The 18203-nt window shown below is 47.4% G+C and overlaps 1 protein-coding gene across 1 annotated transcript; it reads left to right on the top strand.

Annotated features, from left to right (window-relative positions):
* The first annotated feature begins 8036 nt into the window (after positions 1-8036).
* Positions 8037-17787, top strand: LOC129398042 (protein FAM231D). The gene has a single exon (XM_057302598.2). The coding sequence runs from the start codon at positions 16581-16583 to the stop codon at positions 17088-17090; it is 510 nt and encodes a 169-aa protein (XP_057158581.1). The 5' UTR covers positions 8037-16580; the 3' UTR covers positions 17091-17787.
* The last annotated feature ends 416 nt before the right edge of the window (positions 17788-18203 follow it).

Raw genomic sequence — 18203 nt, 5'->3', positions numbered from 1 at the left:
ATCAAACCTAAGGATATTAACATTTATTCAATAATATTATCTAATATATAGTCCAGATAAAAATTTTCTGTTTAGAAAATGTCACATCTATACACATATATGTGCATGTATATAGATATTTATGCATACATAGTGTGTGCATGTGTGTATGTATGTGTATATATAACACACATGCACATTACATATGCATAAATGTTTTAATTTAATAATATTTATATGCATCAATATCTTAAAGATATATACATATCATTAGCTGGAAGCTGCCTCTATCCATATATTAAAGGTTTCTCCATATGTAGTGAACTGTAACCTAACTGGATGTGTAAACAACCTGTAACCTACTCTTGAGCCAATGACTGAGTTTTAGCCAATCAAAGGTGGCCAACTGTTCAAACTGGGTTCAAATAAGACAAACTCAGAGCTGTAGCCAATCCGATTATTTTTGTACCTCCCTTCTGTTTTCTGTAAGTCACTTTCCCTTTTCCATCCATAAATCTTCTACCACATGGTAGCACTGGAACCTCTCTGAACCTATTCTGGTTCTGGAACTTTCTGATTCAGGAATTCTTCTTTGCTTAATTAAACTCTGTGTGTGTGTGTGTGTGTGTGTGTGTATTATATATTATATACACATGTAATATATATGTATGTGTATATATAATATTTATTTAAGAGAGAGAGAGAAGTGACTTGTGGTACTGATGTTGCTTCCCCAGGTTCCAAGTAAAGTTCCTCAATTGCACTTTACTTACCTAGAGCTGTCCCTCCATTTCTTTGTCCTTGTTGCTAAGTTTTTGAAGTGGATAGGCTAGTTATCTTGTTCAACATCCTGCATTCTGATCAAACTAAACATTTTTGGAAAGAACAGAATATAGGAATTTGTGCTTCTTACCACTCAACCTGTCAGAAAGCAAGTGATGCAAGAACAAAATATTGTGAACATGTTTACATCGAAAGTATTAAAGAAAACTCAGCATCTGCCAGCAAGTTTATGGCGTGCCACGGTGGTATAGTGATTGGCACTTTGTGTTGTGAATGCAGAACCTTGATTCCAATCCAAAATGGCAGTGTGTGGCATCTTTTTGGGGAGAAACTGAGCTGTCTTTTGGTTTGTTTTCAATCCGTGCACTGACTGAGTCCTTTAGCAGGGTTTACCACTGACTCCTGCAATGCAGTGCAGTCAGGCAAAAAGGAGACCCCACATTGCACATACCTAGGGCCCAGGACATGCCCTATGTCTCACCATTGAGCAGAAAATATCCCAAAGAGTAAAATGTCACCTTTCAAACCGCCATGTTGGTAGCTTCCACTAATGCAGTGGTGTGGTCATAACTGGTTTTTACTGTTCCTTACAATGGCTGCAACCTTTATTTGTGACTAGAGAACAAGGTTTACCACTGAATTGCTAGCATGATACAGCCAGGGCCATCAAAAACACACCTGCACTAGGTCATTGGGAACTTTGGAGGTGCCTTACATCTGGGCATGCACTGAACCACCACACAAGGTGAAATGCCTCTTCTCAAAGAGGCTTGCCTGCAGTTTCCACTAATGAAATTGTGAGTCATAGCTGTTCTTCTGTTTGAGATATTAGGAGGGATTTTGTGGGGGGTGAGGGGGGATGAAAGTGAGCTTTTACTGAGTTTAAAATAAAATCCAAACTCCTTGCCATGGTCTACACTGGCTTGTCTCCATCTTCCATCCCCCACCCCCCATGTTTATGCTAAAGAGCAGACTATTGAAATGTAATTCACACAGTGTAAAATTCAAATATATTAACTAGGACAGGTTATTAAATATTGACAAATGAAATCATCACCCAGATCAAGTTATAGAAAATTTCCATCATCCCAAAAATGTCTGTGGATGCCAGGCACGGTAGCTCATGCTTGTAATCCCAGCACTTGGGAGGCTGAGGTGGAAAGATTGACTGAGCCCAGCAATTTGAGACCAGCCTGGGCAACATGGCAAGACTCCCATCCCTATAAAAAATTTTTTTCAAATTCAAAAAATAAAAAATATTTTAAAAGGTCCAAGAGTCCCTTTCCAGGCAATCCCACCCTTCTCCCCTTAGTTTATCACTATTCTGATGTTTATCACCATAGATTATGTTGCTCTCTTCTTGAAATTCATATAAATTCACTTTCTGTGTTAGCGTTTTTTTCACATCTTTGAAATGTATCCATATTATTATATGTATCTAGTTTATTTGGGTGTAACTGGTGAGTGTTATCCAATATGTGAATACACCACTGTTGATGGACAATTTGGTTATTTCTAGTTTGGACTATTATGAAGAAGGCTGCTGTGCATGAATATTATTGTACAAATCTATTTATCAACAAATATTCTGTGTTTTCTTAGATTTTGTATTTGTCTCTATTTGGCATCTATTCACCGCAGAACAATTATAATAACTATATTTTCTTATTTTCTTTATTTTTTTCTTAAAACAATTTATTGATGTATGCCTGGTATACTAAAAGCTGTACATATGTAATGAACACAATTTGCTGAGTTTGGAAATAAGTATGGACACATTAAATCATCACCACAGGCCGGGTGCGGTGGCTCACGCCTGTAATCCCAGCACTTTTGGAGGCCGAGGTGGGTGGATCACGAGGTCAGGAGATTGAGACCATCCTGGCTAACACGGTGAAACCCTGTCTCTACTAAAAACATATTAAAAAAAGATTAGCCAGGCGTGGTGGTGGGCGCCTGTAGTCCCAGCTACTTGGGAGGCTGAGGCAGGAGAATGGCGTGAACCCGGGAGGCAGAGCTTGCAGTGAGTGGTGATCGCACCACTGCACTCCAGCTTGGGCGACAGAGCAAGACTCCGTCTCAAAAAACAAAAAAATCATCACCACAATGTACACAATAAAACTATTCAGCTGGGCACAGTGGCTCACACCTATAATCCCAGCAGTTTGGGAGGCCCAGGCTGGTGGATCACTTGAGGTCAGGAGTTTGATACCAGCCTGCCTAACGTAGTGAAACTCCATCTCTACCAAAAATACAAAAATTGGTACAGAATAATTATACATGTTTATAGGAGTACATATGATATTTTGATATATGCCTACGATGTGTAATGATCAAATCAGGATGTTTAGGATATCCATCATCTCAGACATTTTATCATTTCTTTGTGTTGGGAACATTTCAAATTCTCTCTTCTTAGCTCCTTTGAAATGTACAATATACTGCTGGTAGCTGTAGTCACCCTACTGTGCTGTTTCTTTTCTGAGATTCCACCTAACCCCTTGATGTTCCAACTGCTGTGGTTGTCTAAAACTTTGTCCTCTGTTCCTTTAATCTAGGAAGACAGTTTGGTTTTGTATTGTAATTTAGCTAATCCAAGTAAGGGGGAGCAAAGTTTGTTCTATAAACTAAAAATAAAATCCTAAGTCCCCCAACTGACTAAATGGACCCCCTATTGGCCAACGGGACCCTAGGCAAACCTTATAAACTGAGTCCCAGGCCAAGAAGGAATGGGAGGCCAGACAAGCCTCATTATATTCCCACTCTTTTGCAATTTAGACAAAACTGACCAACATTAATGTTATCACAGAGATCATAAGACTGACGGAACAGACTCTTTATGGCAATAAGACACCAAATTATAATAGGACTTAGGACCATTCTGGGCAAGGATTAACTCACACACCCCATATATGCAAAGAATAAACTATGTTCTAACTGCCACAAGGATTTTCTCTAGCAGCTAAACAAGCACTGGCCTTGAGAATAGGGAGTGTTGAAGCACTTGCTGCTCACCCCTCACCAGATACCGAACCCTGCTGTTCCACAAGCCATAACTACAGCCTTGACTGACAAGAGACTGATTTCAGTAACTTTCTTCTGATGAGAAGACCAGCGACCGTGGACTGGTTCTGTCAGTTTTACAGTATCTGTGCATTTGAGTGCCTTTGTGTCCTGAAAAGACCTTTGTGTATAGGGCCTAATTGTAATGCATTTAAATGCTAAGTATCCATAACAAGGTGAACAAGGTTGTATATTACGTGAATGTTTGTTCAATAAGCGTGCATCAGGACCCCTTCATAAATATTCATAAATCCTCCTATAACTTGTTGAATATGTATTTTAGGCCCACCCATTCAACTTAAATTCCTGTCTTGCCCCTCCCTCCCTCAAAGTGCCTGCTTCTGGGCTTCCCGCGATTCCCAGCCTGTCAGGATGACCACCTTACATGCTGTAACCCTTTAGAAGAAATAAATTCTCCTCTGTAAGCTCACAAATTGTATGGTTTTTCAGTTAACAGCCCTCTGCTGAAAGTTTGCAAAATGGGATACTCACTACCTGCCATTCTTCCATATGTCTGCCTGCTTTTGTTCGGTCTTCCAGCACCTTCAAATTATATAATATATATATATATGAAATAAATTTTTCTAGTTTATAGCCGTTATCTGTGGGAGAGTTACTCTGAAAGCAGCAAGAAGCCATTACCAGATGCAGATCTCATTCTGTCAGTAATGGCAACCCAGCAAATAGGGCAGGAGCCCCACCCAGGTGTGGATCAATGCATGGCTGTATAACCTTGAGCAAGCTGCTTAGTCGACCTCTGAAGTCAGTACTGCTGTATGAGAAATGGAGATATGAAAAGAACAGGAGTGCTAGGGTGCCCAAGGGAGAAAAGAGTAGGTAACAAGATTTTCGGTCAGGAGGATGAGAAACAGGGAGAGGGTCGCCATTAACTCCCCTTCTTCACCCTTCACCAGAGTTTTCTGGCACCCAAGACTACAGAAACTCTCCTGCAGTGGGCTTTGGGGCACATCGCAAGTTCCAGTAACAAGGGCTAAAATCGCCCGCTTTTGGAGACCTTACAAAGCATGTATTCCCTCACCAGGAATCGAACCCGAGCTGCGGCGGTGAAAGCGCCGAATCCTAGCCACTAGACCACCAGGGAAACACCAGCAAGCACTTTTCATTCCTCTTGCCTTCCAAAGGATTCTCCAAAAGGTGAACCTGTCTGCAATGCTCGCGAAGCCCGCCAGATGCACAAGTCAAAACTGATCTAGAGATTCTGAAGTACGCTGTGCTCCTTGAGAAGTGCGGAGCCACTGGAACCACAGGCGGCTTCAGACAGGAACCAATGAGGCCATCAAAACCCTCAACAGAGGCATCTGTGAGTTCATTGTGGTGGCTGCAGACACCACGCTGCAAGAGAGCATTCTGCACTCCCACTGCTGTGTGAAGAGAAGAATGTGCTGGGCCTGCCTGGAATGTTTGCGCACTCCAGGCCGGCCCTGGGGCGGGCCTGTGGGGTCTCCAGTCCTGTCATCACCTGTTCTGTCACCATCAAAGAAAGCTCACAGCTGATCCAGTCCATTCAGCAGTCCGTTGAAAGGCTCTTAGTCTAAACCTGTGGCGTCTAAACCCGTGGCCTGTGCTGCACAATCTCTGCTGACTCCTCCCCCTGAGGTTATTCTCAGCTACTTTCTATTGCTATAAAATATTATAGTACTAAATCTGGTTTCTGGGGTTTTGTATAGTTTTTGTTCTGTTTTACAGGGTTGTTTTCCCCCTTCTCCATGCCCACCCTCTCTCTGCCATCCTGCATCCTCTTAAACTCTCTATTGAAAAATGAACAAATGTTCAGAACAGAGGAAGTAGAGTGGTGGCACCATCAAAGGCAGGAAGGGCCAGGAGAACCTGATGGGAGCGGGGATACAGACCTGGTTCTAGCTTCCAGTCTTCCAGTCACTAACTTTCTGCTGTGTGCAGGGTACAATGGAAGTAAACACCACCCACTATATATCCTCTGTGCCTGGCATACAGAATCATTCATACATGTTGACCGAGGGGTTTCCTTTGCTTCTAGGTGATTATGTATCATTCTGGGAGGAAGCATGTATTCTGTGAGGTTGTTTAGTTTATGTCCAAGTGCCATTTACTAATGTATCCCTGCTCTTTGCTTTCGGTATGTATGTTCTTCCTCCACCTGACAATTGTGCCCCCAGTGGTGGCCAGGCAGCAGCATACCAAAGAGATGTGCTGCAAGATTTCAGAGGTGGGTGAGTGAGACATGGGAAAGTGGACTCAGGTCTTGAAAGAGTCAGGAGTGGCCAGGACAAAGAACATGAACTGGTGCTGGAATGAAGGATTCTGGGAAGGTTGTGGAGACCTGGCTGGTAGCTAGAGCAGAGATTATGCAATCCAAGGAAACAACTTCTCTCCGGTGAATCAAGATTTCTTCAGTGGACCCTTAGTCCCAGCTCTGATAGCCCTTACCCCTGTTTCCTGCCACAGTGTGGGTCATATGTATTCTTTATCATATGAGGAGAGTGCTAATTAATGTGTCATTTATTTTGTGAGCATGCTAATAAATATACTCATATTCCAATTTAGTGAAAAAAAACTGATCTAGAGATGCCCCTTTTCGAGGTGACAGCATGGCTCTGGAGAGATGGCCACAGGAACCATGGCAGTGGACCAGGTTGCTGGGAGAAGGCAAAAGGGGAGGCACCCAAGCTGAGAAGGGGCTAAGCACTCAGCCCCTGGGACCACCAACAGCAGGCCTGAGACACATGCAGGAAACCAGACAGCCTGGATGAAATTTCTTTCAAGCAAGGCCAGTGGTCCCTGACAGAACACCAGAGGTTTCCCCCTAAATCCTTTCGCATCTGTACCGTTTCCATCTTAGTTGGAGCTCTTTGTTCTCATCCTTGCAATACGCAGAGAAAAAAAAATCACAGGTTGTTGATTGTTTGAAGATAGGGTATTGCTCTGTCACTCAGGCTGGAGTGCAGTAGCATGATCACGGCTCACTGCAGCCTCGAACATCCGGGCTCAAGTGATTCTCCCACGTCAGCCTCTGGTGTAGCTGGGACCAAAGGTGTGCCACCACAGAGGCAGGGTTTTGCCATTTTGCCCAGAATGGTCTCAAACTCCTGAGCTCAAGGGATCAGCCTGCCTAGGCTTCCCAAAGTGCTGGGACTACAGGCATGAGACACCTTGCCCAGCCAACCAGAGTTCTTTTTGATGCCGATATTTTACTCGGACTCCACATCTAGGTAGGAATTCATGTTTTCAAGTACGGACATTGCTCTACACAATCCTCTCCTTTCCTGATCACTAAATTAGAGTAAATCACTGTCCTGAAGAAGGTACCCTTGGGAGAGTGGGTTGGCCTGTCTTTCCACCCTTTCTTGACTCTGCCCTCACCTTCAAGCCTCTTTCTGGCCTGTGTTCAAGGTCCAGAGGCATGCTTAAGACCTCTCTGTGTGGCTCTTCTTGAAGAGTCAGGAACCCCATACTTCCTGTTCAGCGGGCAGAGCAGCTTCAAGCCGCACAGTTTTGGGTATGCTAGGATCCCACAAGGCACAGATGTGCAGTGGCCCACAAAGTGAGTTTGTGGGTCTCCAGTTACCTGCAGCCCTTTCTGCTCCTGTAGGTTACAGGGCAATTGCCTTTTTTTTTCTGTCCAGGAAGGACCCCAGAATGTTCTGAGTCAGAAAGACAGTGAATCCTCTCCTCTGGGTCAGTGGGGAGGGAGAGAGAGAGATTTCAGAGGGAAGAAAGCAGAAAAAGATGTCACAAAATTGCCTAATCAAAAGTTACCATGATGCCTGCCTCATCTGGAACTGGGCTCCCAGTCTCTAGTGAGGGAGACATAGTCCAGTCCAGTCCCAGTCTCCAGTCTGACCCAAAGCAGAACAAAGCTGGACACTGCAGCCTGGCATCCAACGAACATTTTGTCACTTTCCCCAGGGTGGGAGCATTTGAACTTTGGATGTGAAGGAAACATGGTAACCACTGTAGTAAGAAAAGCAACTGCTGGAGAAAATGGCACTTTCTTCCCCAAATTTGTTTTTACACTCATGTCTAAGGAACACCTTAGAAACCACATTAACATCTTTCAGCAAAAGGAAATTCTGCCTGTTGATCTTTTGCTGTGAGACAAACTTGAAAAGTTCACAGACACTGCCTTTCTCTGAAAACTGCCCTTACCTCTTTGTTATAATTCACTTCAAGATCTGTTGAGTAGGAACATCAAAAATGCAAATAAAAAGTTTCAAGTATTATGAAAGAATGCAATAAAACTGCCTTTAAAAAATATCTCAAGATGGAGGTGGAGATCCTGTGATCATGAAATCTGAATAGGCTGCTCCTGTGTCCTTCAGTGGTGATCGCTCTGAAACCCTTGTGTTTTATGAACTTCATGCCCTGGTCTTCAAACAATTCAATGCAGGCCAAGAAGCACAGTTTGGCCTGGGTTGGATGCTCTATATTTTCAAACAACAGTGAAATGCCTTGAGACACAGCCTTTGCTATAGTACCTGCTAAAACTTCAACGTGTGGATAAATATAGCTTACATTGAATCTAATAGACTCAGCGAGAGTGGCAGTGAAGGATGCCCTCTGGAAGATTCGAGGTGCTGAGGCCAAAGGGCTAGCAAGGAAAGAGCGTGCGGGTCAGGTCCTTCAGCCTGGTGGAAGAGCAGGCAGGGAGGGTCCTATGGTTCCTGGGAGGACCCGAAGCATGATCGCCTGTCAAGAGCCAAGAGCCCTAATGGCCAGCGCCGGGGAAAGGGCCCCCGAGGGGCAGTCAGCAGCCCTGCAGGGGCGGCGTCCACACTCCTGTGTGGCACGGGACACTCATGGCTCCACCAGCTCCTGAAGCTTCTGGGAGCCAGAGAGTCAGCAGGGAGAATCCCACACACCGGCACTCAGTTCCTGGAAACCCTGCATGAGATGCGGGATCCCGAAGCCAGATTGGGGGTCCCTAGGGTCTTGGCTTCGGGGCTAGGCGTGGAACTGTAAATGAGGGTTCAGCCTGTCTGCCTGAGGGATTGTGTTTCCTGGCGTATTTATCACTCAAATTTTGAAAAGCAGTCGAATTTGTTATATTGGAAACCCTAGTAGTTAAAAACAGCAGATGGTAACATTTCAGGAATATGTCTTGTGCCAGGAACTGTGAGGGGTTTCTGTAGTGTAGTGATTACATGTTCGCTTCACATGTGAAAGGTCCCAGGTTTGGGACCTTTCATCATCAACATGATGAAACCCCGTCTCCAGTAAAAATACAAAAATTAGCAAGGCGTGGTGGTGCATGCCTGTAATCCCAGCTCCTCGGGAGGCTGAGGCAGGAGAATTGCTTAATCCCAAGAGGTAGATGTTGCGGTGAGCTGAGATTGTGCCATTGCACTCCAGCCTAGGCAACAAGAGTGAGACTACGTCTTAAAAAAAAAAAAAAGAAAGAAAGAAAGAAAAGAAAACAGAGGACTTTAAAATCGTTATTATGTCAATATTCTATGGGTCCAAAGAATTAAGCAGAGGTATCAAACATATACAAATGGTCAGAATCAAACTTTGGAGATTAAAAACTACAACATCTGAGATAATAAATTCACTGGATGCAATTAACAGCAGATTAGACACTGCAGAAAAAAAGATTATGAAACACAAAGCCGCCGGGCGCCGTGGCTCAGGCCTGTAATCCCAGCATTTTGGGAGGCGGAGGCGGGTGGATCACGAGGTCCAGAGATCGAGCCCATCCTGGCTAAAACAGTGAGAACCCCCGTCTTTACAAAAAAAAAATATATATATATACATATATATATATATAAAAATTAGCTGGACATGGTGGCGGGCGCCTGTAGTCCCAGCTAATCGGGAACCTGAGGCAGGAGAATGGCATGAACCCGGGAGGTGGAGCTTGCAGTGAGCCGAGATGGTGCCACTGCACCCCAGCCTGGGCGACAGAGCAAGACTCCCTCTAAAAAAAAAAAAAAAAAAAAAAAAAAAAAAAAAAAAAACCGCACTGAGGGGAAAAGTCAATGTGAAATTCTACAAAAGCTGAAAATTAACTACCACCAGCCATTACCACAAAAAAAAAAAAAAAAAGTTGAAGGAGTCCTCCAGGCAGAACGAAACTGACATCGGATGAAAATCTGGTTGTACAAAAAAAAAAAAAAAAAAAAAAAAAAACTAGACATGACATCTAATAGACGAATATATAATTTTAACATCTGACTGTTTAGCTGGGCGTGGTGGCTCACGCCTGTAATCCCAGCACTTTGGGAAGCTGAGGCAGGCAGATCACTTGAGGTCAGGTGTTTGAGACCAGCTTGGCCAATATGGTGAACCCCTCTCTCTACTAAAAATACAAAAATTAGTCCGGTGTGGTGGCCCACGCCTGTAATCTCTGCTACTCAGGAGTCTGAGTCAGGAGAATCGCTTGAACCCGGGAAGCAGAGGTTGCAGTGAGCCAAGATTGTTCCACTGCACTCCAGCCTATCTGGAACCTAGTTTGATCTGGAGGGATCTTATTTTATAGGAGGCTTGGAGGGGGACCTTTTGCTTTGTGTACTCATAGGATGCACAAGACACAAGGGAACAATCTCTCACTTTTTAAATACAGTGATAGGCCTGAGGAGAAACAACTGCAATTTTTTTTTTTTTTTTAATGAGATGGGATTCTCACTGGTCTTGAACTGAGCTCAGGCGAGGCTTCCCCTACGTCGGCCTCTCAAAGTGTTGGGATTAATAGGCGTGAGCCACCGCGCCTGACCACAACTAACCAACATTTAAAAGCACGTCCCTGGGTAGGCTCGAACCACCAACTTTCCGGTTAACAGCCGAACGCGCTAACCAATTGCTCCACGGAGATAACCTCAGTTGGTCGCTGTCATCTCAACATAGATTAAGCAATCACTAAACTCTAGGGGTTGCCATTCGCTTTCTGCAGGACAACTGTGCAGACTACAAAGCTTCGGAAAACCGGAGAGGCTGAGTCGACTAATCGTGTTGTTGCACGTTAGAAACGCTTGCATTGCCTGACTCTGAAACCAGAAGGGCGGCCGAATGGCCTTCACCCTCCGTTAACCCTCGCCTGCTTCAGAAGCCAGTGCCTCTGGAAATGCCTGGATCTGCGACCCCAGCCTGAGCCTAGTAGGGCCCAAGGGAAGCTGAACGCCCCGACGGCTCTCATGGTAGCTCTTTCTGTTTTTTTGCGCCGCCTTCAGGCAATCATCTACTCCGCTTGCTATCCCCTCACTCAACTCGGTTTCAGTAGATGGGGTTGGTGGGGCGGGAGCGGGAAAGAGGCAGGGGAGTCAAAAGGGAAAACCTGAAAAGAAGGAGGGAGAAGAAGCAGGGGACACCAGGACGAGACAATGGGACAGCCCAGGATGCCGGTGCAGAGGGCACCGGCTGGATGCAGAGAAGATGGGACACGTATCAGAATGGACTGGAGAAGACGTGAGGGAAAATCACAAGAACCTGTAGCTGCCCAAGAATAAACACGTAAAAATCGCATAAATGTTTTTACATTAAAAAAAAAAATCGGGGGACCGGGCGCAGTGGCTCACGCCTGTAATCCCAGCACTTTGGGAGGCCGAGGTGGGTGGATCACTCACTTGAAGTCAGGAGTTCGAGACCAGCCGGGCCAACATGGTGAAAGCCCGTCTCTACTAAAAATACAAAAATTAGCTGGGTGTGGTGGCGACGCTTGTAGTCCCAGCTACTCAGGAGGCTGAGGCAGGAGAATCGCTTGAACCTGAGAGGCAGAGGTGGCAGTGAGCCGAGATCGCGCCACTGCCCTCCAGCCTGGGCGACAAAGCGAAATTCTGTCTCTCAAAAAAAATGCATAAATAAATAAAAGAGGGGTGGGGAAGCAAAACGACGGGCAGTAGGTGTGGGGCGCATTGGGATTCTATAGTGGTTAGTACCCTGCCTTGTGCCTGCAGCAACCTCTGTTCTAATCTGAATCCTGGTACAGTCAGACTCTATCTTGGACCCACTGGGGCGAACCCACGTGTCTTTTGGTTTGTCTTTAATTCCTGCACCAGCTGCGGCCTTTATCTGCAGCCAGAAAGCAGGGTTTACCGCTGGCCCCACAGCGCCATACGGTCTGGGGAAAAGAAGGAAACCCAATAGCACACAAACAAAGGCCCAAAGAGAAACCTTCCAAGTGCTCTATGCCTCACGGTTTAGCAGAAAATATCAAGCAACTCTCAACCTAGCTGGTCTGTAGCTTCCACAAATGAAATACTGTATTCATTGCAGTCTTTCTGGTTGAGATATTTCAAATATTTGGTGGAGCTTTTAATGAGACGGAGAGACACTCTCGAGTGTGGAAGAAAAAAATGAGGGGGTGTGAGGATAAGGCGACTTTAGGACAGAAAAAACAAAGAGACAAGGAAGCCACGTAAACGTTTTCGGGTAGGCGTGAGGCGATGTCAGTTTTGAACCCCGTTATGTTAGGTAGAGAGCGCAGCCCTCTTCTAGCACAAACACCGTTTCCCACATTGAAGAAATCACAGAGATCAACAACTCTAGAGTGCGATGAAGAAGCTTCACTCTGGGAGAACCCCCTTCGTGACCACGGTCTCTTTCCTGCCAGGTAAGTGGGAATGAGCGCATGCCCTGCAGGGACAGCACAGCGTCCTCGCCCTGGCCGGACGCTCAGGGTCACCACCCTACCCACTGCCCCCCTCGCCATTCTTCCAAACCACTCTCTGCCAAAGATTCCACCGACAGTCACCCCACACGACAACCCAGGCCGCCTTTCAGCAGCGGCTCCCGCCCCGCAACCACGCGCCCTCTCACCCCCGCGGTTCTGCCCGCCGCCTCTGTCCAGTCTGTGCACTTCACCTCCCTGGCTCCCGCTCTCCCCTGAGCTTACAGTGGACGCGGGGTTCTTCCGAACCCCTCTTGGGAATACTGAATGGAAAAGGGGGAGCGTGCGCAAGTGCTTGGTAGAGTGTAGACATTGTGGGATTTGACTGTGGTACCATCGCTTTGACGTCCTAGTGCTGATTTTTACACCTGCATTCTGCTTAGGGCACCGACCACAGTTTTCCATTTGTGCCCACTCCACCTGCTGTCTTTGTTGGGTCAGCGAACATCGCCTCCCTCTACCGCTCAATCAGCAAAAGGGACCGCCCTTGAGGACCTCACCCGCCGCTCACTCCCCTCCCAACTTCGCGGGCATCGCCTCCGGTCGCCTCTTCCGAAGGCCTAACGAGCATGTTAGCTGCGAACGGAGGTGAGGAGGCTCCGCTGACTGACCGGTGCCCATGTCCAGGACACGCACAAACGCCATGACTTGGCTTGGCCTCTCTCTTAGTTATTCACAGCTCAGCCCGATAGGCACCTCCGGGGCGGCGACGGCAAAGAGGGTGCGCTTATCAAGTGCAGCTCCACGGGGACTGGCCTCTCTGCACGGCTGTGTACACCTGAGCGAGACGCTCAGTCGCTCTCTAAAGCCGCTTCTGCGGATGACAGACACGGAGATAAACGTGAGAGGTGGCCCACCACGACTTGCCCTCCTTTGCCCGGGTTTGCCCCTCGCTGCGGAGGCTGTTCTACATCTGGCCCTTGGAGCAGGCCGGCTGACAGCGTAGTAAAGGAAGATTTCTGCGGGAGGGCGGCCAGTGCAAAACAATTCCCTGACCGGGAATCGAACCCGGGCCGTGGCGCTTTCAGCACCGAATCCTAGCCACTAGACAACCAGGCAGATGCGGAAAGCTGCTTTCTCTCCCTTCTTCGACCTGAAGCGACACTTTCCTGTGCTCTAGGAGGACTTGGGTCTTGTGAGAGTCGCTCTTTGCTCCTGGAGTAGTCTCACAAGGCCGTTCACTCCCTGCTTTCTTCAAAAAAAGAACCTGCAGGCGACACACCAAGGGCTCCACGAGGGAGTCCTGAGTACTGGAACGAGTTGCGGCCACGCGGCCGCAGCTCACCACTGGCCTAGAGATGCCCTTTGCGAGGCGGCAGCAACTGACAAGATGGTCGCGGGTCGCCGGGTCCGGAGCCGCCCACCAGGTTGCCAGGAGGAGGCGGGAGCGGGGAGGCGCCCGAGGTGAGACGGGGGCACCCTCTGCATCATAAAGGACCCAGACCCCGGCACCCTCAACATCATAAGGAATCAGACGGATGCGGAAACCGAGACGGGCTGGATAGGAAACTCTTTCCAGGAAGGCTCCGGGGCACTCAACTGGTCTCCAACCTTCCCCAGCAACCTGTGACGCCTGCCATTTTCCCATTTTAGGCGATGGCAACGCAACCCCTCCGTTTGCTCTGAGCAAAACTTCGAGAGTTCCCTCTGAAGCTGGAGTTTTTTCCTCAGATCCAAGATCCAATTGGTCACCAATTCGTGATTTCCGTCGGCCAAGTGCGTGGGCATTGATCTACACGCGAGTTTCTCCACCTCTGCGGAATGGCTACTTCGGGGTGGGGGAGGGGCCCTCCCGCCGTGGATTGCAAGGTGTTTAGCAGCATCTGTCTCCTCCGCTGACTAGACACATGCCAGGGGGATAACATTCTCCCTCCCACTTCCCCCAGCCGCGGCCTAGTGTCCCAGCGGGGTTGGGAGAGGCATGTGAGGGCGAAGTTGCCCCCTGTTGAGAACCATTGCTGCCCGTAGTCCTTCTCTCTGAACTTGTGCAGAGGACTCTCCAGGTGAAGGCTCAAGGGTGGATCCAGCTCGAGACACCCTCGCTCCCCCTCACAGTCGGACCTTAGGATTTAGGCTTTAACATCTCCACATCATGAGATTCGAAACCTTTAGGTCTTTTCTTCCGTTCTGTCCTCCAAATCGGCCTCTTCCGAGCCTGTTGACCAGGGCCAGCCGGGCAGAGGGCTGGGCTCGCTCAACGAGGCTCCTCTCGCACCTCCTGGAGCTTCAGGCTTCTTTCCGTTGCAGAGAAGCTTTATGGGCCAATTCGTTCGGCATCCCCGGGGGCAGGTGCGCGGTGCGCGGGGAAGAAGAGGATTTGACTGCGGTTCTCCACCCCCGGCGCCCAACCTCCACCCCGTTGCGCGCGCTCTTCCAGGCTCCTGCTGGTCCCACTTGCCAGGAGTTAGGTCTCAGGTCAGCCTGAGCTCCTGAGACGCCCAGGCCCGGAAAGACACGTAGGGGAAACCATCTGCTCACTTCTGTCCTGTCCGGAAGGGATCCCTTTCTGACGGGAAAGAAAGGCGGTGAGTCCTGTCCTGTTGAGTAGGCGGAAGAGAGATCAAAGGGAAGACAAGAAAAATCCTGTGAGTTTTCAGGATCTAAAGTTACCATGAGGTCGACCTAACCTCCTCTGGAGGTCCTCCCGGTCCTCCCGTGGCTGTCGAAGGTGAATCTAGCTTCCGTCTCCAGTTCGCCAAGGCGGACAAAGCCGACGACAATGGGCCTGTCCACTATCTTCTTTCATACGCACAAAATGTCAGCTCTTCTTGTTTCTAACTTGCAACATCCCACCTGATGACCAGCTCAGCAAATTAGAGACCCTCCATGGGATTCCATCTCTGTCTTAGTTCGGGCTTCCATAACTATGTACCATAAACTGGGTGGCTAATTCACAACAGAATTTATTTCTCACAGTTCTGGAGGTTGGAAGTCCGAGATCAAGGTGCCAACATGGTAGGGTTATGATGAGGGACTTTTTTCTGGTTGTAGACTGCCACCTTCTCATTGTATCCTCAGGGGGCAGAGAGAGCTCCCTGGGGTCCCTTTTATAGTGGCATTAGTCCCACTCAGACTAACGGGACTAAATCCAGACTCAGTTATTGCAATGTGTGCAAAAGAACAAGGACTTGTACTATCTGACTTCAAGGCTTACTATACGCTATTATAGACAAGGCATCAGGAGGGACAAATAGATAAACAGACTGAGTTAAGAGACCTGAAACTGATCCATAGCCATACAGTCAATAAATGAGCTTTCAATGAAAGCAGTTCAATAGAAGAAAATAAATCATTTCAATTAATGGACATTCATATGGAAGTGGGGGAGACCAACAATGTTATTCTCCCTCACACTACATACAAAAGTAATTTGAGGTGCATTATACACCAAAACTTAAAAGTTAAAGATATAAAGCATTTCAAGGATACTCTGTAGGTAAAGATTAGCCTACCAACAAGTAGGACACTGAAAAAATATATATAAAAGACATGATAAATTAGACTTCATCAACATTAGCCATACCTTCTCATCAAAAGATACCACTAAGAAAGTGAAAAGGCAAGCAAGCCACAGACAGAGAGAAAATAGTCACAAAACGTATCTGACCTCCACATCCTGTAATTAGAATTATTGTGGTCTGGTACACTGCACCCAGTTTCTGCAGGAGTACTTTCTGGGTGTCTCTAATGAGTAAGAGAGGGCCCCATGGGATATTCCTACAGTTCCCAGATGAACAGTGGGAAAGACTCTACGTTGACAAACCCCGGGGACCTGAAAACTCAGGTCCTCAAGGAGGGTAGAGGATACCTGGACCCTGACCCAGACCCCTAGATGGGCTGTGCCAAGAGACCCAGCAAGGGAAGGGATTCCCTCCTGCCTCAGGTTCTCTGTTCTTCTGTGGTTAGAAGACCTGAACCCAACTCCCTCCCCAAGCACTGGAGATGGGGCTTTTCCAAGGGCTGGGGATCTTGCTGTCCTAAGGACAGCTGAGCAAGGGGGTCGAGGAGGAGCTTGGGTGGTGGAGGAGAGGAAACCGGGTAAGATGTGTGAAGCAGTCGGCTATACCAGGCACAGAGAGGACCCACTGGGACACAAGAGCCTGCATGTGAAGCCAGGCCTTGGGCCACCTTGTTCCTCAAAGGGGTGCTTACTTCCATGGCATCTTCAAAGGGACTGTGGAAAGAGAAGCCTTCAGCCCACACCTCTGAATGCTTTTCCACCACAGCATGCCCTGTGGCCTGTATCCCGCTGGTGTGGAACAGTCAGACCCCTGCAGGGCTGCAGAGCCTCTGTACTGGGCGGCATCCCAGCCTGAGTGCCAGAGCTCAGAGGGCAGGCCCCCGAGCAAGTAGAGAGGAGGGCACCTTTTGGACAGAACCTGTGGGACAAGAGCGACGTCTCATCCATTCAGATTCCTCACAAAATGAGAGTCAGGAAGATCAGGGTGCAGACCTGATTTCCCACGAAGGGCTGAAAGCAGACAACCGGAGGGAGAGCAGCACCTGGGCCAATGAGGTAGAAGACAGAAGACCACAGTGTACTTCTGCCCTCAACCTCACCCCCTCCCACCTACATCCTCCACACCCCCTGACCACCTTCTTCAGAAACGTAATAGGAATCAAGATCCCCCCTGGCCTGGTTGCTATGGGAGGCACAGTGGCCTGATGGAGCCTGAGGCAGGTGTGGGAAGATGTGCATTGTCTAACTGGAGGTTGGGAGTCCAGGGTGCAGAAGGAGAAGCTTGGAGTGCAGGATTTGGTGGTATGTGTGTGGCAGTAGGCACTATGTTCTGATTGCCAGTTTTTTTTCTTCTTCCTTTTTTTCTCTAGCTAAACAAGCACTGGCCTTGAGATAAGCAATGCTGAAGCACTTGCAGCTCACCTATTACCATAAACTGACTGAGCCCTCCCTACACAAGCCATAACTACTGCTTTGATTGGACAAGAGACTGATTTCAGTAGTTTTCTCTTGATAAGAGACCACTGGCCGTGGGCTGGTTCTGGACAGTTTACAGAATCTATGCACTTGATTGCCTTTGTGTCCCTGCTTCACCTTTTGAAGCATAGGGCCTAATTATAATGTATTTAAATGTTGTCTCCACCCCAAAGTGAACATGGGTTGCATGTAACAGGCATGTTTACTCAGCATGCATGCAGCAGGATCCCTTCACAAATATTCAGAGCTCCCCCTATTCCCTGTTGAATATGTATATGTGGCCAACCAGATCAACGTAAATCACTATTCGCCCTCCCCTCCCTGGAAACCTACTTTTCGGGTTTCAGCAGGAAGCTATGCCTCCCAGTCTGTCAGAATGGCCACTTGCAGGCTGTAACCCTTTATAAAAAAATAAAATCTCCTTTCTAAATTTATAAATTGTGTGATTTTTCAGTTGACAGCTTTCAGTTGTCAGTCAAGTCACTGACTGGGAAAAGTCATTTGCAATATATTTATTTGAAAAATGACTCAACTCCTGAATATATAAGAGAACTTTCATAAATCAGTAATATAGAGCTAAGCCAAATAAAATCGGGCAAAATATTCGAATAGGCCTTTGCAAAGGAGAATTTCTTATATGCTGGAAGCCATAAGAAAATATGCTTCATAGTATTGCTCATTAGGCAAGTACAAATTAATTCCACACTGAGATACCACTAACCAATCACCAGTGTGTGGCTACTTTTTTTTTTTTTTTTTCTGAGACAGGGTCTCTCTCACCCAAGCTGGAGTGCAATGGTGCGATTGGTGCAATCTTGAGTCACTGCAACCTCCCCCTCCTGA

Source organism: Pan paniscus, chromosome 1 (genome assembly GCF_029289425.2).
Source record: "Pan paniscus chromosome 1, NHGRI_mPanPan1-v2.0_pri, whole genome shotgun sequence".
In the NCBI taxonomy this organism is placed as follows: domain Eukaryota; kingdom Metazoa; phylum Chordata; class Mammalia; order Primates; family Hominidae; genus Pan; species Pan paniscus.
The sequence above is the reverse complement of the archived record's forward strand: the minus strand, read 5'-3'. Positions and strand labels throughout refer to the sequence as shown.

Coding starts and splice junctions, on each gene's coding strand:
- LOC129398042 (XM_057302598.2), top strand. CDS start 16,581: ATGGCATCTTCAAAGGGACTGTGGAAAGAGAAGCCTTCAGCCCACACC.